The following is a 22,213-nucleotide window of genomic DNA, read 5'->3' as shown; positions in this document are numbered from 1 at the left end:
TTTAACACAGATGGTGGGGATTACAGAAGACAGGGGGTTCAGTATATGGCACCCTGATACAGCTTTCCCCAATCTGGGATCCTCCAAAGCTTTTCGATTCCCAGTGATGACTACTGGCCACACAGACTGGGGCTTATAGGAGTTGAAGTCCAAAGCATCTGAAGATGCCCAGTTTGGGGGAACGCGTCTACTGTACCTTAGACTGTAAACAGCTTAAGCACATGCAGTTCAAATAGCTGTATACTGCTTCCCTGTTTAACCCTGCCTCCACTTCCCACTTCTTCCTCTGCTGTTCCCATGTGTCAAAATTTAGATTGTAAGCTCCTTCGGGCAGGTTTAATCTCCAAAGAACCACACACACTGATGCTGTTATATAAATAATGATTCATTCACTACACTATTCTAAAATTGAAGAGAAACAAATACTGCTATTTGCAAATGTAACTCCAACAAAGTCAGAAAGGTCACACACATATAATCAACTGCTTTTTGTAAAGTGAGTGAGGGAATTCCTCTCCTGTTTAGCAACTAAGGACAGAAACACCCAATTTTTTCCAACACAAGCAGTAGTCAAAGGCAAATAAGGTGAGCCACAAAGCCAACTGGTTAAGTGTACTGACTATCTGCTCAGGGATATCTTCAATCCCAACTACTCAACACACCAAAAACATTCCTAAAAATATCTATAGTTTCCTGGGTGATTTACTGTATGCTTAAAGACATCGCCACATGTAAAACTGGCATTATTTCTAGGCTTGCAAATGAAGTGAGCCCCCTTTTCTGAAGCTCCCTTAAGCCCTCAGTGATATGCAACAGAATTAAAACGGAATCTGTGCACACTACTGGGAAGAAATAGGCAATTACTGCAAAAGAGCTTTAATAAAAAGCAAACTAACAAAACTTGGCAATTTTTAAATTTTTGAAATGGAAGGACATTAAATACCTGGAGGGAAGTAATTCTGTCATAGTGAATTGTTGTCATCTCATTCTCTGTCAATGCATTTCCAGTCTGATCATTAATCTCAAAACCAGTGTAGAACTTGAGCATGTCTAAAAGCTGAAACAAATTAGTTAAACAGAAAATTAGGGTCTGTAAACTAGAAACCTAATATCAGCAGGAATATTAAATCTGGTATCAACACGTTGTTTATTCATGATTAATTTGGATTTAAGAATAAATATTTCAATATATAGGGTTAAAACATAATGTGCTTTTCCACAGATGGAAGCAGTTCCTTCATCTAAAATGAGGAGTAGCAATTGCCCCTTCCCTCTGCAGCATCCAGGGCACCTTCAAAATCTGTTCAGACAGGCTGGGAAACCTCTTAGAACAGATCTTTGGCAGTGCAAAGATTGCATAGGGAAGGCAAAAAGGTGGGTTTCAACTAATACTTAGGTCTGCTCTCTAATTTCTTCCACAAGGCATTTAAAGACATTCTGACATTACAGTTTTGTGTGTCAAAGGTGCAGGTCCTGAAAGGATACCAATAGTTGACATAAAATCCAAACAAGGCAAAAACCCACCCTCCCTCTCCATACAGGATCCCAAGTGCAGTCAGCAGCAGGGCGAGCTTGGCAATTACAGGTGCATCATGCTGCTACCTCATTATTGGCCGCTATCACTTTCCAGTTGCAGTATGGTGATAATAATGCAGTATTACATAGGTTGTCCAATAGGATGAGATGTTCAAAGAAGGCCTCTGCAAAATAAAAGCAAGCCTCACCTGGCAGAAAAGGTGCCCTTCCTTGTCCCTTTTAGCCAAACTGGATAAATAACAGTGCACAACTAGGTGGGCATCATCAAGTATTGTATTAAACCAGCGTCGTGTTGGAAGCAGGGCCTAAAATTTAAAAAGCACGCAAACAAACAATTATATTATGAGAACTTTATGACAAAGTGCGGCTGTCTGGCTGAGTTTACAGCTAGAAGAATGATAGTAATATTCATCTTTATTCACAAATAATACTCAGAAATATTCAGTATTTTGTGAACTGCTCACAGAAATTAGCACTGTAAAGAAAAGTCATGCCCTACCGAATGAATTAATTAATTTAGATGAAGGACAAAATACCAGATATAAAATAAAAATCTGAGAAGGTTGAAAACAAGGCAGCTGAAATAGGTAAGATATTTCAGGCTTTTTTAATGAAAAGAGGGAGAGAAACAATTGAATAAATGGTAACTGATAAATACTAGAGAAACAATATGTTTGAAAGTAATATAGTCCTAAACTGAATGAAAAAAGGGGAAATCCAAATCAGCCCTATTTGCTTGCAGAAAAATAAGTAATCCATTATATACCATTGCTCAGGAGCAAAACCCTTTTCACACAACAGAGCTTAATTCTAAGCAGGCATGCATAAAAGAACATTCTAATCATTCAAATGGAAAACAGTGAGTCTTTTGCTGACACTGTTACTCTTACTTGACTTGGGACCAGTATATATACCTTAACCACAATACAGAACCTATCTGAAAGTCTGTCAGGTGACAGTTTTCTGTTAGAAAGCCTGCTCTGTCCAAGTCTGTAAAGGTAAAGAACCATAAGGACAGGAGTCTTGAAGTTGTCCATCAACAATTATCACCTACAGAGAAGATTGAGTAAGCACACAAAACTCCTGGTTATAGTCTTTGCCCTTATAGTGAAGTAAATAGTTTTCTTTTTCATTGGCTTTGCATCATATATATGTGTGTGTGCACACTGTATGCAAGCCTATGCCCTCTTTGTGGGTAAAGCCTTTCCTCTTTTGGCCATGCAGAAGTGGTTAATCTATATCACAATATGGGGCACACTATCAAAGCAAAGACCTTAATTGCACAATCCTGTGCATTCTTAAACAGAAACAAAGTCTGTCAGAATTGTAGGACTTTTCTTCTATCTAAACATGTATACGTTGCAGATTAAGGCTGCAATCTTGTAATGCTTACCTAGCAATAAAGACCACTGAACTTTATGGGACTTACTTCCATGTAGACATGTACAGAATACCACCCCCAAATAAAAATCAAAGTGGCCCCTCTTCCTTCTCTTTTTTTTTATGACGACCATTTCAGAATGCTACATTAATAAAATATCCCCACGATTAAGCAATAGGTTCATTTTTAAAATTATATCTGAAGTACCTCCCTGCGTTACTTCATATTCACCAAATATGTTACTACAGCCATACATGGTTGCTGCTTTGATAGCTATATGTTCTAGAAACACTTGGAACAAGAAATCAAAAAGTGCTGCACTTGGCCACAGCAGTCAGAAGGTTTTAAATAGACAGGATACAGCTACAAGTATCAAGCAAGCAGAAATGAAGACTGTATTTATTGCAAATAAAACTGAACTGGTGAGGGCACTTGCTTTTGCCCAAGTCACATGACAGCTAAGCAGTGAAATGTTTAAGTAGATTAGCCTCAATCATACCAGTGATGTGAATGCATAGGAAACACTCAAACACCCCGGGGGAGAAAAGGGATCTTAAGTATATGTAAAGACACTCTGTTCAGATGGGACAAACTAAAGGAGAACACATGTCATGGCTTTTTATAACCTATTTCTGGTTTGCCAGTTCCAATCAACAAAACAGAGCTTCAGAAAGTATCTGAACTCTTTTAACTCTCCTGTAATGCCCTCAGCATAGAACAAACCATCATGAAATGTTCTGCTGCTTGGCATTTTGGCTAAGATCCAGCAGCATCCCAACTGAATACCTAAATACCCTCTCTCTGGGGACAGAATCTTGCGGTTCACTGTGGCTGGGCTCAGTGATGCTGACTAGGATGCTCCTTGGCAATGCAGACATTTTAGCAGAGCCAACAAGTAGGAGAACGCACCACATTCCTATCGAAAAGCAACATTCCTATGCTTTTAGTCCACGGCTTCCATAATGTGTGCTAGAGCCATCTTTTAATAGAGGTTCTCAAGCAGAAATCATTTCAAATATTGAAACTAAAATGGGGCATTCATATGTGAAACAATATGAATTACTCATGAATGAACTTGCTCAGTATTCAAAACAGGAATGTTGGGGAAATCCAGAAGACTACTGCTAATATTAGCATTTACACCAATTACATTCTAACTGCACTGCGGGGGCTGCTTCTCATGATGCAGAGGCCTCGGGGAGGCCACTCGAAATGCGTGGCTATTCTGTTCCAGTCGTATTCTGCTCACAGCCTTGCCACATTCAAGTGCCCTGATATATGTATCAGGCATACTCAAAGGCAATGAGGAGCGCAAAGAAACAACACCTCCCTGCTTCTATTCAGTCTTTTATTTGCTGCCCAGCTGAGCATTTAGGATTGTTTCAGGAGAATTATACGCTAGCTCCACAGACATCCTAGATGCATCCCAGGCCTCTTGCAATAGGATTGTGGGTACCTCCAGGATAAAATCCCGTATTATAGCAGCTGAATTAGGTGAAATATCCAGAGCACAGTCTGGTACAGTTTTATTGAATGAGTTTCAGATGGAACAGGTTAAGGATTTGGACAAGGTTCATCCAAGCATTTCTATACTGGATCCTTGGCCCTCCTGGCTCATAAAGAACAACCAGGAGGGAAAAAATGGCCAGACCCAGATGTTTAGTGCAAAAGGGAGGGTTCTTATGCTGAAAGAAGCAGCAGTTAGACCACACCTGAAAAATTGCTCTCTGGACTCAGGAGACCTCGACAACTTTAGGCCAGTAGTTCTTTCCTGGACAAGGTCCCTGAGGAGATAGTGGCCAACCAGCTCCAATAGCGCTTGGGTAAGACTTATTACCTGGATCCATGTCAATCAGAATTTAGGTTGGTTTTTTGACATGGAAACTGTTTCAGTAACCCTATATGATGATCTATGCCAGGAGATAGTCAGAATGTCACCCCACTGAAACTCCTGGTTGGAAGCAACTGAGCTGGGACTGAGGAGGTACTGCATTATTGTGGTTGTACTCTTACACGGATGACCAGCTCCAAAAGGTGGTGCTTGGGGAATATTACTCAGCCCTGTGGATTCTTCTGCGTGGGGTTCCTCAGGGGTCAGTTCTGTTCCCCATGCAACATGAAAACACCAAATGGAGTCATTCAGAACTTGAGAGCATGACATCAGTATGCTGATGACATTCAGCTTTTCATCTTCATCAGATGAGTCTGTGGATGTGCAAAACTGTTGCCTGGCTGCGATAATGGACTGGACGAGGGCTAACAAACTGAAGCTCAATCCAAACAAGACAGTTCCTCTTACTGGCTGGAGGTTATTCAGTCTGTTTGGTTGCACCTGCACTCCCTTTTGTGGTCTTTCTTGAGCCATCTTTGCCCCTTGAGGTTCAGGTGGCTCCAGGGGCACAGAGTGACTTCTACCAGTTTTGGCTGGTGGCCCAGCTACACACCTGTCTGGACAGGGATAACACTGCTTCAGTGCTGTATGCTATGCTAATTTCTAATACAGATTACATAGCATGCACGCTATGTAGGACTGTCGTTGAAGACTGTTTATAAGCTACAACTTTTGCAATATGAAACAAGCAGACTAATAAAGTCTGAACACCAGTCCTGGCCTACTAGTATGGACTGTTGCTAAATCTGAGCCCGATTCAACCTATAAAGCCTTACATGAGAAGAAGGACTCCTGGAAATAACTTTAAAAGGTAAAGGTTTCCCCTTGACATTAAGTCCAGTCATGCCTGACTCTAGGGGGCGGTGCTCATCTCCGTTTCCTAGCCGAGGGAGCCAGCGTTTGTCCGCAGACAGTCTCCACAGTCATGTGGCCGGCATGAGTAAACATCAAAGTACATGGAATTCTGTTACCTGCCCACCGAAGTGGTACCTTTTTATCTACTTGCATCTGCATGCTTTTGAACTGCAAGGTTGGCAGGAGCTGGGACGGAGCAATGGGAACTCACTCTGTTGTGCAGATTCGAACCGGCGACCTTTCGATCAACCAGCCCAGCAGCACAGCAGTTTAAACCACTGCGCCACCTGCAGTCCCGGAAATGACTTTAGGCTGCGGTTAGATACCTATAGGACAAAGCGATCCTTCAGATAACCTGGTCCCAAGCCATTTAGTGCTCTGGATGTTAGTACTCTGAATCAGGCCTGGATGTCACCTGGCAGCCAGTGCAGCACTGTTGTAATACATTCACATGAGCATTAACAGCCTTGCTGCCCTGGTTTAGATCACGTGAAGTTGCCAGACCATTTTCAAAGACAGCCCCACATACAGCACATTGCAGTAATCCAAATGATCTCTGTCCAGGTAGGGTCATAGTTGGTATGTCAACTTAAGCTGATAAAAGGTGCTCTGTGCCACTGGGTCTACTTGTGCCTCAGATGACAACTCTTGAGTTGCAGGAAGAATTGAATGTAAAAAAATGTCAGGGTTGATCTCCCAAGATGTCTTGCCTGTAGCCTTGGAGAATGACCGCTGGTCAGAACAGAAACAATACTGCACTAGATATGCCAGTGATCTGAGTCAGTACCAGGCCACTTCCTATCTTCAAACAATGTGGGTTCATCAAGTTTCCATCAGGTGCTTTAAAGTTAGGACACAAACAACACGGTCTGTTCATTCAAAAGACCTATGCGATACTATAGATGCCTCTATATTTGCCTTACAGCTGACATACCTCCAGATCTATCATGAGTTCGATGAATCTTTCACAGTAGTGCACTTTATCCATAGAAAGGGGACCTAGAAAAAAAACACAGAGAATTGCAATCTGATCCTGGAACTGCTGAATGGTGCCATGTAGTATCTTGGACCAACTCACTGATGCTTAAAGGTTGTCTGGACTCCAGGTAATAGGCAGATTTCGCCCAGTTTGATGAATGTACTTTTATGCATTTGTAAGCAGCTTGATTTTGGTTTCTCAACTACAACCCAGTTACTGAGGAAATGGAAACTTCTAAAGATTAGCAAAGAAGTTCTAAAATTTTCACTCTACCGCACACATGCTGATGGCAAGATCTTTAAACTAGTCTAACATAACATTTGCAACCATACCTCCACCTAGTGATCATCATGATCACATTAGGTTGACAAAGCAAGTTCATACACTGTCAGCTTTCCCATCAAAATATCTGCACTATATAATTATATTCAATTCACTGGTCTTGAAATCTAAGTGATTATTTTACTATAAAAAAACAAATATATCTTGATATCTGCTGTTTAAGCAGCTAAACTATGTTGAAAATTTCAATAAAAAGGTGAAAAGATTATTCTTAACATGCAGATTTTGACATATTTGTACTTTACTAGGCTAGGAGATGAGGGGACTGTTGTGCCCCAGTAGGAAAGTTGTTGTTGCTGCTGCCCAACCATGCTTAAGTACCCAAGATTGTCCTGAGACCCTTGGTATTGCACAGGATATAAATGTTTTTAAATAAATAAGTATCCATGGAGTTCAAGTTACTAATGGAAGGCAAGGGTGCAGAACTGGAATTTCTTGTGGGGGAGCAGACGGTTTTCCTGCCGCCCTCCACAAGTCCCATGTTGGCAGGTGGGCTGTGGCTCTGATGTCAGGAGGCGTGGCCTTGCCCACCCGACATCATTTGTTCCCTGCCCCAAACACTGGGGGGGGGGGGTCCTCCCATCTGGTGCTTGGGCCAGGCTTCACTGTGCATAGGCTTTCCCATTTAGAAAACACCCCCCACCACCGCGGCCCGTGGTGCAAACCAAGCTGCTTCTTTTCAGCCCATTCATAACCTCTCTCATCAATTGCAGGAAGGAAGTGGGACAGCTGAGAGAGAAGCAGCTCAGTACCCTCTGCTTCCCCGATGCAGAAGGATGGAGAGGTCTCAGCCAGCTTTGAGCAACCTGCCTCCTTTGGTCATCGCAGGGGCAAAATGTGAACCTGGCTGAATCTGTTCTGCATGTCTATTGGAAAAGCCAACAAGACTCAGCCACCAGGTCACCTTCCACCTACTTTTCCTGCCAAATAATTTTTTAAAATAAGAAAATCAAAGCATCCCCTGCTAAAGTAAGATGATAAGAAGAAAGAAAACAGAACAGAAAAATGGTAATGTGAGAGTGGCCATTCTAAAAATAAATTGGTTGAGAGATATCCTTGAGGAGCCAGGATTTTGTTTCAGCTGGGAGATATAAATCCTGGCAGATATTTAAAAAATAATGACCCAAGGGGAATATGTTTAATGTACGGAGCTAATGTGCATTTGGGCTATCACAAGCTCTTAAGTTATGTATGAATATTACTTGCCATTGCATTAAACATACAGCAACCTGATGCTGAGTTTAAAAGGAACTTTCTGAGAATTTAGAAGTGATCAAATCATTCCAGCAACTAATACAAGTTTAAAAAAAAACAACTGCCAAATTTAGATACTTAACAACTTTTAAATGTGAACAAAACAAAAATTAACAAATTTTTATGTGAACAAAATCATTTCAACATCACTTCAGTATTAACCTAAGGCTGGCAAATCCCACAGAAGGTGGGACTCTACTGAAGGATCAGAAAAGGCCCTTCCTCAGAGGGAGAAGAGACAATATTTTGAGACAGGAAAATAAAAGAACTGTCTGTGTTGCAGACAGATCAAAACTCTTACTCAGTGAAGAGTTCCATACAATATACTTATAAATAAACAAAGTGTTGCCCAGGTTGAGGGAGTGAGGTGGGAGCAGGGTAGGAAGAGGCTTTCCTTCAGTGATGACCACCTGTCTTTGCAGAACAATGGCAGGGGGCTGTTCCTGAACCCCACCCTATGGGGACTGCATATACATCTTCGCTTATCATTCCACCACTGGAAGGGTGACTCTGTGGAAACTATTCTGGCATCTCAAGAGCTTTCAGGCCACAGTGCTGGTTTTCATGGATGGCCCACCCCTGCCCCAGCCTAGAGCTCTCCAAGAACAGTCAGGCTCCTCTGTTGGTCTTCTCAGGAATCCTGCTGCCCGCTAGTCTTTTGTTACAACGCAAAAAAGCTGAAACGGCATCATTAGCATTCTGGGGCTTGTAGCCAAAGGTCTTGTTCTGCCAGTGGGAGGGAACTGCTGGTGAATGAATCTCCCCCCACACCCACTAAATCAGTTCCAGGGGCTTGGGGGACCTCCTGAAGAGACTTGCTATGCGTACAGGGGGCTACAGAAGAGTGAAGAGGATGGGGATGTTCTGCCACGTTGGAGGACATCCTGGTGGAAAACTCTGGGGAAGGAAACATTGTACTGAGAACTCTCAGGATGCAGCAAGTCCTCTTGCCCACTTTTGTCCCTGCTTCCCATCCCCCACCCACTTTAGTTCCAAGAAGCGCTTCCTTTGTGCACAAATGCTTTTATCCTCAGCATTTTGGGATTCCTCACTCCATTGTTTAAGCAATCACCACTGGGGGAGGCAGGAACTGAGCCTAGAAGAAATTTTCTCTTATCCTACCCACCAGACTTAAAACATGTTTGGTCCCTTCCTTTTTCTTATCTGTGCAGTTTCTTCAAAGCAGCATGCCAGGTTCTGCACAAGACCAAATCCCTGTAATGGTTTCAAAAACTATACGGACTTACTTCTGGATGCAAAATTTGGGGGAAAGGAAGCGCAAAGCAGGCAAAGAGAGAATCACTTCTCTGCAACATACACAAACACACACACTTCACACTACTTACCTGAAAGAGGTATCGATTTTAAAACAGAGATGAATTTCTGGATCAATTGTGAAAGAAACCTTCTTTCTTGATATGCCCTAAAAATCAACACTAACTTGAGACACTGATAGACAACATAGTCAATCATTTTAAATACACAACCTTCCCGTTACAGTTCTCAAAGTACGTTTTTCAAAAGTCAGCAGACAGAATAAGAAGTCATTAACAAGCAAATAAATTCTCATTGCCTACTAGAGGAATTATTTCCTTAGCAGTCAGGTTCAAGTAAGAACTTTGATGTGACACCAGCAACAAGAGAACCAGAGACCTTAGGTGCGCACTGCTGTCTTTAGCTGGTCAGCACTAAGAGGCACAGAAGCTTTACAGAGAAGACTCCCCGTGGGCCTGCACCACTGCACGAGACCAGCCTGAAAAGCATGGCAATGCCATGCAAACTCACCACGTACACTGGCCCACCTGGGTGGCCAGCCAAATGTGAGGTGCTGTACCCATCCCAGCTTCTGCTTTCCCCAAGCAGCATGGAGCCCGAAAGGGATCCCCGCACAGTACAAAGGCTGCTATTCAAAAAGAGCAATTGGATTACAATTGCTAAAAGCGCATATGCCAGGTTTGCAATGCAAATACATGTGAGGCTTACTGAGTCCGTGCATTTTCATCCATTTTCTCATCATTCTTCTTGATCAAATTCCAGAATTTTCTAAGCTTTGATGACTTTTTCAATTCAAGTTCCAGACGAGCCTAAAATGGCAAGATGACATATAAGTTTCCATAAAATACTAAGCTGCAGTGCTTTCACTCACCTAACTTATAGCTACTAAAACTCATAGCTATTAAAAATGCACACACCAAAAGAACAAGAACTTATGCTTGCCCATTATACGGATTAGTGAAGTCACTAAGAGAATAAAGCTTTTGCCTTTGTCCAGAAATAGCAGAAAAGACACAGGCATTTCATTTGACAATTAAAAAGACAGCATTTTGTGCAATTCAAAGCTCGGTGTTCTAGTTAAAGGGAACAATGTGAATGTGCAATATTTTAGGACCAGGTTGAGGACCTGGTACTCTCCAGAGATTTTGGAGTACAACTCCAATCACTCCAGCAAAAATGGCCAGTGGTCCAGGATTACGAGAGTTGCATTCTCAAACTTCTGGCGGGCACCAAGTTGCATACCCTTGCCTTAGGACAGAGGTGATAAAAAGGACTTCCTAGCACTGCTGGACAGAAGCAGGAGGGCATCAGGGCTTAGTGATGGTCTTTGGCTGTCCAAGTTTGCAAATGAGGGGCAAAGCCATGCAATTATGGGGGCAGCCTGTTACCTCGCATGCATAGCCTCATACACTTTGGACTAGATCTTCAGCGCCCCCGCTAACCCCCTCCCCAACAAGCATTGTCCTATTGCTTTAGGAAAGTCTCTACTCCGGGCAGAAAGTTCTTTTCATGTGCATCAATTACATGGCAGTCATGGATAAAAATTTACATATAGGACACCACATGTGGCCCTTCAAAGCTTCTTTGCATTCTTTATCTTAAAACACTTACAGGCTGCAGGCTCATCCACATTGGCAAGGAGATAAGTTGCTGGACCTGTCCTCGGATTAAATCCACTTCCTGTCACAAGAGATTAGGAAAGCCATTAGGATAGGCTTCAGACCAAAAAGGCCACTGTGCGACATGAAGGAGGCACTTCCGCTTCCACAAGGGAGAAAGAAGGGAGGCTGCTGATTCTTGGGAACTCCCTTCTCTGATGTGGCCGCACTATGTAACACCCCATGCTCTTCCAGAGGATCCCCCAATGCTCAAGAAGAGCTCTGGGAAGTGACTGGGATAGAGGAAAGCTCCATTCCATAAACAGAAATCTACGCATGGAAGCAACCATCTTCAGCTGCTCTGTACAACCAGAGCTCCAGCAAACCACATGCAGCCCATTGCCCATGTACTGTGACTTTTTATGGGCTAGAAAGCTTGAAGGCAAGCTTGAACTCTCCAGATCTTTTGGACTACAACTCACATAACCCCTGATGATTGGCCATGCTAACTGGAGCTCCTAGGAGTCGCAGTCCAAAACATCTGGATGTCTCTGTCACTGACCTTTACACCATGCTTGGTTTGGTGGTTCAGAAGTGCAGTTCGGATATGAAGAGATTATCTTCAGAACTTATTTAGAGGGAGGGTCTCCAGTACAAGGTGACCCTTTGGGATCATTTTTTTTAATTTAGATTTATACGTCATTCTTTCTGAAGAAGTCAAGGAGAAAGATCTCCTTTATATGACCACATGATAACAGAAAATAAAACTGTTTTAGAGAGACTTAAGGCACAGCTGTATGCAGGTTTAGGCAGGAAAAGTCAGGTGGGAGAATGCTGGGTGCTGAAGGACTTTTTTCCATTTAAACAGAGATAGAAGTGTATCCTTAAAAAATAGTGGTGTTTATATCAACAGCAAACTCAGGTGTTGACGAATGCTGGATATGTAGCCCATATAAGGTTACTAAGAAGGAAGAGTACTTGAAGAGCAACTGCAGTGGTAGAAAAAGGTATTTAGGGGAAAATCCTAAGGGGTAAAACCAAACCAGACTGATGTGGACTGAGCATGTTCAGTGGCTGCAGAAAACTGAAAATGGGTAAGGAGGCATAAAATAGGTAGAATGAAATGATATCCAGAAGGCAGGTACGACTGCTTGGAATCCTGCAGCACTTCGTTGCAGCTCTCACTTGTATTAATTTACCACTAAATCCTGGGGCTGATTGCCAAGCACTTGCTCACTGAGGGAAGGCTTGTAAAACCTCCAAAACATGCTCAAACCCAGGTTCTGAGACTTATTTATTTATTACTGGATTTTTTTAAAGGTGCCTATTAGCATCATGCTCTTGCATGGTAAAGGGAAGGTGACCTCTACTTGAAAATGTTTCTCTGGAACGCTGATTTGCCAGATGCTATGGTTAAGGGAGTTCCTTGAGCAGAAAGTGCTGCAAGGACCAGGAAGGAAGAGGCCCACACATGTGGACAAGGCCAAGCAGGACTACTGCGAATAGACAGCAGTGCAGGCACGACCACACTGAATACTGAGAGCACTGTGAACTGTTAACTGTGGGTCATTTGGAAAATAAAGATTACCAAGCTGTTGAAGCAGTGATCAAGGAAAAGCAGGAGTATTGTCTGCTCTTGCAGGGAGAATTCACTGTCATTCTCAGCCAAGGAGGCATCCAGCACACGCTTGAAAAAGAACGGGAAGTGCTCTGGCTTCTTCTTGAATGTCTAAGCAGAAAAAAAGATGCTCAGTAAGCTGAAGTGAATCATCTCTTTGGAAAAGTGTGGGGTAGAAAGACTTCCAAGCCCTGCTCCATCCTCATATCCATGCATTGAGTGAATGGATAGATGGAGTCAGACTGTGCTTAGTGGCCTGCCCCGTTCTCTGGGCATTCAGTGAATGAGAAGGTGCTTTATATATACACAGCTTTTCCTGTACATTGAATCAGAAACTTAGTGCAATAAGGGCTCCAAAATGCACATGCGCAACCATATGTATATAAAGTAAGTTCTCAACTTCTGCTGAACCCATGAAGGTTGGAGGCAGGGTCAGCAGATGCATGTTTTAGCATGAAGACAAAATATTCCAAATCAATCAAGAATAGCTCGGCCCAGAACAGACCATGGCCCATTCTTGAGGTGGTGGTTGCTGTTTCCTTCTCCTGCCTCTTGGCATGGCTAGCATTGTCTGCCCACCACAAGTCACAATGGGGAACGGGGCCATGGGGAGTGGAAACTACGGCACTTCTAACATGTAGAAATAGCCTTAAGATAAAGTTGTTCTCCCTTTTCTGTCCGCCTAGAGAAATGAAAATATCTCTTTAGGCAGCATAAACACCCCACTATTGAATGCTAGACTTTGCCAAACAGCAACAGAGAGGAAACACCTCCAGTTTCTGAAACAATTCCTTTCCTGTTGCTCTTACTTTCACTGTGAGCCCTTCCAACTGACCACTGCAATTTCCTAACAATGCACAACGCTGCCTGTTGCCTAAAAGGCTTCAGCAGACAACCTCAGACAAGGCATAACGACAGCTAGCATTGTACCTCCTGACATCTGAAGACACTTTAAGTGAGCAATGTGGAAGAGGCAAAGTTACCGCTGGCTATAATTGAAGTCCATTACCTCCCACGCTGGAACATTCTCCCTGAACTTTTCATTCACCATACAACAGATTGACATCAGGTAAGCCTTGCTGGACACCTCTGGAGAATAATTCATCCATAAGTAATTTTCAAGGTACTGGCTGTGAACATTGAAAGGACAATAGTTACCATCCATCTAGTCTGTCACTCATCAGGAGCTAAGAAGTACAATTATCTATCATTTACAGACCACCCTTCCATATGTGTTGTGAGTAGCTTCAAATGTTACTTCTAAAACAGCTCACTGCTGTAAAACTTTCCAAGGCTATTTAAATCAATCTGAATGAACGGAGAGGATGAATTAGCCCTCTGGAAGGCTCTGTTCCTTAAAGGGTTCTTGACATGTACTTGGTACAGGACTATATGCTAAACATTAATCTGTGTTGATTGTGCAGCGAGGGCAGGAATAAACCACATTTCAAGAGATACTTGCTTGAGTACTCCAAATGCCTGCTGCCTCCTGAGAGAAATCAGTCAGCATAACATAGAAAGGCTTTATAAAAGCCATTATTATGCAAATCACATATGAAAACTGTTCTCTCTGCTTGATTAGGCTGCATGTTTCTGATGACCAATGTTTTTTCACAAATGCATTTCACCAGATCAGTGATGGTTCTGCATAAATAATACTACAGCTCCCCAACCTGGGCCCACGCTGGCCAGGACTGATGGGTGTTGTAGTTCAAACATCTGGAAGGTACCAGGTTGGGGAAGGCTGCTCTAGCGTCACCAGCACAGCTTTCCCTCTGGGATAGGGCCAAGTGGCAGAATGAACTACAGTTGTTTGCAAAACTGAGTTACTTTATTGCAACTTCACTGTTACAGTAATACACATTTTTGTCAGAATTTAAGATGTTTAAAGATCTTTGTACAAGTCATCACAGCAATCCTTACAATCCCCTTGCAAGAAAGGGCAAGAGTGCATGAATTTTGCTAAATCTGTTCCATCTGTGCTTCTCATCTACTCAGGTGCCTTTCCTTCTATCACCTGGTTATTATTATTATTATTATTATTATTACTTATTTTATTTATTTTTTCGATTTATATCCTGCCTTTTTCCTACAAAGGCCTCAAGGCAGCTTACATTATCTCTCCTCCTCCATCTTATCCCCACAACAACAACCCTGTGAGGTAGGTTGGGCTGAGAGACTGTGACTGGCCCAAAGTCACCCAGCTGGCTCCATGGCCGAGCGGGGACTCGAACCCAGATCCTCTGAGTCCCAGTCCCATGCTCTTAACCACTACACAATCTGTTCCATCTGTGCTTCTCATCTACTCAGGTGTCTTTCCTTCTATCACCTGGTTAGTGATGGAATCCGATTCTATACAGGGAGGTAAATGAATTTGATTCTTGCATGCACTCACACAAATGCACATACAAATCCCCACCTAAATTTTAAAAACTGTTTCACAAGTCTGAGTGACTTGGAGAAAGACAGCCACTGCAGAACCCACAGATTACAGAATTTGAACTCATTTTATCTGTTGCAGCTTCCTCCAACAGCCCTCACCAGTATTTTAACCTCTGCACTGGAGGTAGAAGGTATGGAGATGAGGCTGAGCCCCAGAGACTTGCCAAAGGCCATCTACAAAAACCCTTCCCCCCTCAGGAGGAAGCCTCCAAGGTCTTCTAAGTATCCACTGATCTACTGGACTGCCAACAGCACCAGAGACAAGATGATGCTCACCTTCCTGTTATACTTTTATGAAATATTCCACTAGAGAGGCTTCTGAGCCAATTGAGAGACAGCAAACTGCTGAGGGCTGAAAAGGGCATAGGGTTTCTTGTATCCTGCCCTGTCCTCTCCCCTCCACATGTACTGGAAATCCCCTTTTCTTTCCCTCTGAGGCTATATTTGTGACCTTGGGAAGTAGCTGTGCAGTTCTTTCTACATAGGCTTTGGAGATTGGGAGGCAGGGGAGGGAGCTGGAATTTAAGAGTTCATTTTTGAGACCGATCCTATGTTCCTCAGGATGCTCTACCAAGGCCCATCGAGTTGAGTTCATGGCTTAGGCCAGTGCTGAACCAGGGATTCTCCACTTAGCCCATACCTGCTTTCCTTACAATCAGGTTTGTACCTTAAAATAGATTTCTTGCTCTGAAAACACTTACCTGAATTCCAACAGCATTATCTTTCTAATAGCAAATCTAAAATTGAAGACAAAAGGAAAAAATGGATTAACTTCAGCTGTCCCTCAACTAAGGGCATCATGTACATCTGCACAAGAGTCTCATATTGACATGCATCTTGCACTGTAACACTTATGCTACGCTACACTGGCACAAATGTTGGCACATGAGGAAGCTTGTATGAAGTAGACAACAGTACATATTGCAAGGGTTAAGGTCAGCTATCACACTTTAGAAAGCTTAGAACATGCAAATTTACTCTGCGTATGTTTCTTAAATCCAAGTATAATACAGAGAATGTAGTGTACATACTTTGATCTAACAATTTCTTTTCCATACACATCTTCAATAACCTATAAAAAGAAATAAGTTTTTTAAAGATATATGCTAAAATTCATGCTTTCATGAGATTCATTTTCCTGCTTTCCAATAATATTCATTTGCAGATTCCTAGTAAATAGTAACAGCAGTAGCTAATTCATAAAACACAATATTCACATTACCATTTTTCTACAGTAGAAACCAGGATAATTTAAAACAATTTGCTAAGAAAAAATAAGGACTTACATATTGAAGGACTTATTTAAAAATCAAGCAAACTCACACAAGGAACCTAGTGGTTCCCCCACCCCCCAGGATTCATAGACACAAGCAATAATGATAAGAACAAAAATACCATCAAAATTGTTTAAAACTGTGCTTTACTGACATGCCATGGAAAGCCGGCATCAAATCAATATTTGTATGGCTGTCAATCTAAGTCCTATAGTAAAAATAATTAGGAAAGTAATTCAGTAAGCTTTAATAGTTAATGCCAAGTTAAGGTAAAACTACTAAATAGTAAATTTAAACATTACCTTTGACTCAAATGGTAGCTTTTTCTTAACATGTGGTGCCCAATACTTATTTGCCAACTGCAAGATAAAAGATTTCATTTCATTACAATTTATAAACAGAAACCCTCCCATGCTGTTATTATAGGGGCCCCAGTGCAGAGGAAAACATGAAAATATTTCTGCATTTACAACCGCACTGTATACAGTACTGTGGAGATGTGATGCTGTAAACAATCAAAAGGAATATAAAACAGAAATAAGAGTGCGAACCAATCACAATCTTCAGTCAGAATTCTGATTGGGTGCTTTGGAAACAGCCCATTATGGCTTGGACCAATTTGGACACTGCCTATTTCAACTCGGATTCTAATCTTGAGATGGGAATCCAAATCTCCACGCTGCCCTTTGATTATCACTAGAAAGCAATGGACAACAATAACTTTTCTATATATTCTGTTAGTCAGAAGTGGATAAATTTGCAGGCTCAGTGATGCCTGGATCTGGCCTACCAAATTTCGGACAATATGATGCAGATTTCCCTTGTGCTTCATGTCTTTAAACATTGATTTTGTTACTGTCCTTTCACCCCCTTTAACAGCTTTTTAAAAATTTTTGTGAAGAATTAGATGATATTTGTAGAGTTTCATGCCCATTTTGAGGGACCAGTCCTGCCAAATGTCAGATGACTAGATGCAAGGAGCATCTTTGCCCTTCACAAGTATTCAGATTTAGCCCATCCAGAGAAGCATTGAAGTATTCCTCAGTTAAGAAACGAAGTATTTTTCAATCAAGATGTAACTTTTAAATATGGTAAACAGTACGTACATGTATTTCCAAATAAGAATTCAGATACTGCACAAATTTTTCTGAATATGAAGGATGCCCATAATCAGAAATTTTTGTCTGGTTACTCATTCCAAGGTCAGCTTGCCATTAGCTATTCAACCAGAGGCCAGTCACTGCCTCTGGTAAGTAGCTTTCATATAAAGTTAACAGAGAGCTCTTTATGATAATTAAGCATTACAAGATAGTCCTAGTTTGAGCTTTGACTTGTGACATTTATAGATGTTTTACAGGTATGCCTAGCAGTGGCCTAGTTTTGGGATACAATCCTGATCTCACTGAAGACACAGAGTAGAAATCCCAGCTGGGGAAAGTATAAACAACCAGGTGGGAGGCGGGGGAGGAGAAAGGTTTGGACGGGGCATCCTACTGTGGCTAGCCACTGTTCTCCTTATTTATACTTCTTGATCTCTGCTCCTCAAATGGCAAAACCTAGAAAGCATAGCAAATACATATGAATTATCCTTCTGCAGGCTGCACAGTTGGAGCCTCAGTAACACTAAAAAGCACATGAAGAAAGTAGGTCTGGTTCTGTGGCTTGCTTCTTAGACAATTGGTGCTTTTTGGTCATACGTCTGAACACAAAATGAAGCATGCAGCACTGCTCAATTGTAAGTGCCATCCCTGCATTCAAATGGCCAACACCTCATGGACCAAGTGCAAAAATGGGAGCCTGATCCTTTTCCTCATTTAACTTCAAGTGTCTGCCTCCAAGGAAAATTGGAGCAGTAACTTTTTAGGAGCCAAGTGGAGAAAAACTATTCTAGTGATCTATTACTATTGATTTTATTTTAAATATATTCTTGGTAAAGACATAAACAAAACCTCCACTGAGCTCTAGAAAAGAATAGAAAGAGGTTGTGCTTATCCAGTCAAGGTTAAATGAAATCCATATATGCCCAGAAACTCTCTGCTTTACCTATTTTTAAGTCTGAACCCTGGTATTCAACATGAACACTGAACTTGAGTTACATCCATATATGCCCGGCCGCCCCTTGAGATCTGCGGGAGAGGCCCTTCACCTCCCTTCACCGGGAGCCCTCCGTGAAAGAAATTAGGAGGGTGGTTACTCGGAGGAGGGCTTTCTCAGCGGTGGCGCCTAAGTTATGGAACGCGCTCCCCAGAGAGGTCTGCCTGGCACCGTCGTTATTTGTTTTTCAGCACCAGGCGAAGACCTTTTTATTTAAGCAGCATTTTAAATGTTAATATTATTGAATTTTATCTGGCCAGGGCGGCTTATTTTATATTGTATGTATTTTATTTTAATGTTTATATTTTTAATTATAATTATTTAACTAATTGTTGTAAGCCGCCCCAAGGCTTCGGCGAATGGGGCGGCATAAAAATGTTTTAATAAATAAATAAATAATAAAAAGTCAAATCATGGGAAAACTTACAGCAAACTAATAAACAATTTGGAGTGCCTAGTTACAGCATATCAAGATACTGGATATGGGGCAGTATATAAAATAATAATAATATAAAATGTCCAGAGTAGAGGGATATGTGATTTGCCATTCACATCTGGGATGATAGCAAAACTTTTGGTGAGATACCAAAAGAAGGGCATGGTGAGCAGGAGATTCCCATCCTTTTAATCTGCTGAACTGTGGACCAACTAGCCTTTAAACTGATCAATGGGAAAAGCAAAGCTTATTATAGACATGCAACCATGATCCTCATACTACAATCAACCTGTTAATTCCCTGTGGTTATTTAGCAGCATTCTTTTATTCTAATTATGAAATGCCGAGAAGATAAAACAGGGCACACCTATACCTAACCACCAACATGCCCACAAATACGCCTAATTTAGATAATGAAGAAAGTGCTGAACATTATTTGAGCATACAATACTTGTCTTAGTAGAAAACATGGTCAAGCATCCTGCCTTCGCACGGGTGCAACCAACAGTTATTAGCCATGAGTGTTGCAAGGAACCTGCACACCACGAAGCAGCCACTCTCTGAACGCTGGCTACAGCTGTGCAAAGAACAGCTGAGCACCACTGCTTCCGTTCCTCTAGGCTAAACGTAAGCATCTGACAGGCCTTTGCAAAAATCAGGACGACAGAACAGAACATGCAGTTTGGTCCAATACATCCAGACTCTTCTTTTAAGAGCCCCAATGGATTAGCCCAAAGGCCCATCTGGTCCAACATCCCATTTCTCATAATAGCCACACAAGGGCTACGTATATGAAATCCAACAGCAGGCCAACAAGGCAACAAAGTTCTTCCACTGTTGCTTTCCAGCAACTGGCATTCAGAATCAGGCTGCCTCTGACCCTCGACAGCCTATTGCCATTATGACTAGTAGCCAAGGACCACCTTGCCTGCCATTAATTTGCACGATCTTTTACAGCTGCCCTAAGAGAGCAACCCTCTTATGATGTTCAGAAAACCTTTGAACATGGAAGCCTAAGCCTACCCTATAAAGGGCAGAAGTAACAGTGGCAGTGATTTGCATCTCCCTGTGCTAGAAGGGTCTTTTACCTGTCTATGTGGTGAGTCTCAGAGGAGGAGGGACGGAGGCCAGAGAAGCTTCAGGATAATTTGCATATGGGTCTCACCTCCCTGCCAACGAGAACATCCCCAGTCCTCCCTCCACCAGGTCACTCTCCCACACTTTGAGGGCAGCCAGTACACTGCTTTCCATTCTGGTTACAAGTGGCTCAGAGCTCAACTCCCAGCTCTGAGGTCAGAGCACTGTCTCTGAACTCAGATCGGGGAATCTGAAGCATTCTATGCTGCCCTCGTGTGCCTAAGGACTGCTCCCTGGGTTGGCGGCCTTCACGATGGTGAAGCCAGGGCTGACATCAGGGGCTGACAAATGAGGGAGCTCTTGCCAAAGGGGACAGCAGCAAACAGGGCCACCATCAACACCTGAGCCAAGGCTGCTCCCTGCTGCATCTTTTCTTTCATCATTATAGTCAACAGAAAACCAGCTAGGCATGTACACATGCTTACAACTCCTTTCATTATTCTTACCTTAAAATGTATTATTTTTTCCTACCACAGTAAGTTGCTTATACCCAAGCAACTGTGTTTAACATCAAAGCAAGAGAAGCAACCCCCTTGGAACCTGTAGTCATGCTACCATTAGGAATCAACTGAATTTAAAATGAGGAACTGCACAGACCCAACTTTTATTATTATTTTTTAAGCTACAGTCGACACATGTGGGGGGCACCAGCTTAGGGTTGGCAGAGTTAATGCATGGGTCTGCTGCATTTTTCACAACTCAATTAATGTACATAGTCATGTAGAGAGTGGTGGGGTAAGTTACAGAGTCATCAAAAGCAACGTTATGCATGCAACTTCCAGCAATCCCCAACCCACAAAAAGAGACGTCCTACAATCCCCAGCATGCCCCAACCACCCAGGCTAGGGCACGCTGGAAGTTGTAGCACTTTTTTCTTTTTGACTGAACAGGTATAGGACTGTTCACTTAAGGCCACAACCATACACTAATTTACCTGGGAGCCAGTCCCATTAAACTCGGTGGCCTGGCCTCCGGGCAGGATGAACTGTAAGTCTAGGAGCTAGACCCACCACCCGGCATCGCCACCCTCCGCCGGCTCGGACTCCCCTGGGCTCAGCACGTCCTCTGCGAAGAGGCGCTTCCTTGCCGCCCTCCCACCGCTGCGAGGTGCCCAGATGGGAAGGGCCCCGGGAAGACTGCCCAAGAAGCGGCTTTGCGGGTTCAGCGGAGGATCCCCCGCTCCGTCCCTCCCGCCCTCCCTCCCGCCCGCGCCGCGGCGGCGGCGCCTGGCTTGACCTGCGTCACGAACTCCGCGTTGATCTGCGACACGGTGGGGGCCACGATCTTCTTCGGCGGCGGCTCCTGCTGAGCGGCGCGCGAGGCCGCCACCGGCGCCGCCATGCTGCTTCTTGCGCTCTCAGCCCGCCTCTTCCGCGAGTACTCTACGACGCCCCCCGCACTGCGTTTGGTCTCGGTCGCGCTCCCCTCCCCGAATGAGCTGGCCCGTTCAGCATAAAGCCTCCGCCGCGCGCGCAACCTCCCCGGCTCCTAACAGGTTCATTTCGAGTAAGTTCCCGCCTTCCGAGAAACTGGAGCACATAGAGATAGAAATGTAGCCTCGTTCTGCAGAAGAGCCTTCGGATCACAGGTAGGTCGTGAGTGCGATACCACCCTCCCTCCGTGCCCGGTCTGTGTTCACTTTTCTTTGCGTTCTCGTATGTTACAGCGAAGAAATGGAAACACGAGGTGCAGGCAAACAAATGAAGCAGCACGAAGGGGCGTCTTAACTAGAGTTACCTTTGCTGCAAGTCGAGGTGGATCGGACGGGAGTGCTGGTTTTATTATTTGTTTTCAACAGGGGGATACCATTTTCAGAAAAGCAGCCCCGTTAATTCGTTGCTGTAAAAACAGGACTACAACTTCCGGCATCCCTCAACATACCTGGCTGAGGGATGCTGGGAGGTGTAGAACTTTTTCCTGCACAGGATGGTACCGTGATTGTGGCAGATTTCATGGGCTTCTCCAAGCTGGTGTCCTCCAGATATTTGGGAACCACAATTCCCAGCATTACAGACTGTTGGCCATCTTGGCTGGGATTGATGGGAGCTGCAGTCTAAACATCTGGAAGGCACCAGTTTGAAAAGTTATTATCTTCAGTTGG

General features: G+C 43.2%; 1 protein-coding gene across 2 annotated transcripts in view; it reads right to left on the bottom strand.

Moving 5' to 3' along the window:
* Positions 1-21,500, bottom strand: part of AQR (aquarius intron-binding spliceosomal factor) — a 64,934-nt gene extending 43,434 nt beyond the window's left edge. Inside the window, exons 1-12 of one of the 2 annotated variants that reach the window (XM_044436198.1) lie at positions 21,349-21,500; positions 16,748-16,804; positions 16,203-16,243; positions 15,873-15,908; positions 13,739-13,859; positions 12,700-12,840; positions 11,125-11,193; positions 10,222-10,322; positions 9,585-9,661; positions 6,598-6,662; positions 1,725-1,841; positions 944-1,057 (exon numbers count right to left, since the gene is read on the bottom strand). In XM_044436198.1, the coding sequence (XP_044292133.1) occupies positions 944-1,057; positions 1,725-1,841; positions 6,598-6,662; positions 9,585-9,661; positions 10,222-10,322; positions 11,125-11,193; positions 12,700-12,840; positions 13,739-13,859; positions 15,873-15,908; positions 16,203-16,243; positions 16,748-16,804; positions 21,349-21,453 (1,044 nt within the window). In that variant the 5' untranslated portion in view covers positions 21,454-21,500. Of the gene's footprint in view, positions 1-943; positions 1,058-1,724; positions 1,842-6,597; positions 6,663-9,584; positions 9,662-10,221; positions 10,323-11,124; positions 11,194-12,699; positions 12,841-13,738; positions 13,860-15,872; positions 15,909-16,202; positions 16,244-16,747; positions 16,805-21,046; positions 21,132-21,348 lie in introns of those variants that run through there. The other variant, XM_044436199.1, reaches the window with a different exon arrangement.
* Between the last annotated feature and the right edge of the window lie 713 nt (positions 21,501-22,213).

This window comes from Varanus komodoensis, unplaced genomic scaffold, assembly GCF_004798865.1.
Source record: "Varanus komodoensis strain SLA01 unplaced genomic scaffold, ASM479886v1 scaffold3, whole genome shotgun sequence".
Taxonomy (NCBI): Eukaryota; Metazoa; Chordata; class Lepidosauria; order Squamata; family Varanidae; genus Varanus; species Varanus komodoensis.
The sequence above is the reverse complement of the archived record's forward strand: the minus strand, read 5'-3'. Positions and strand labels throughout refer to the sequence as shown.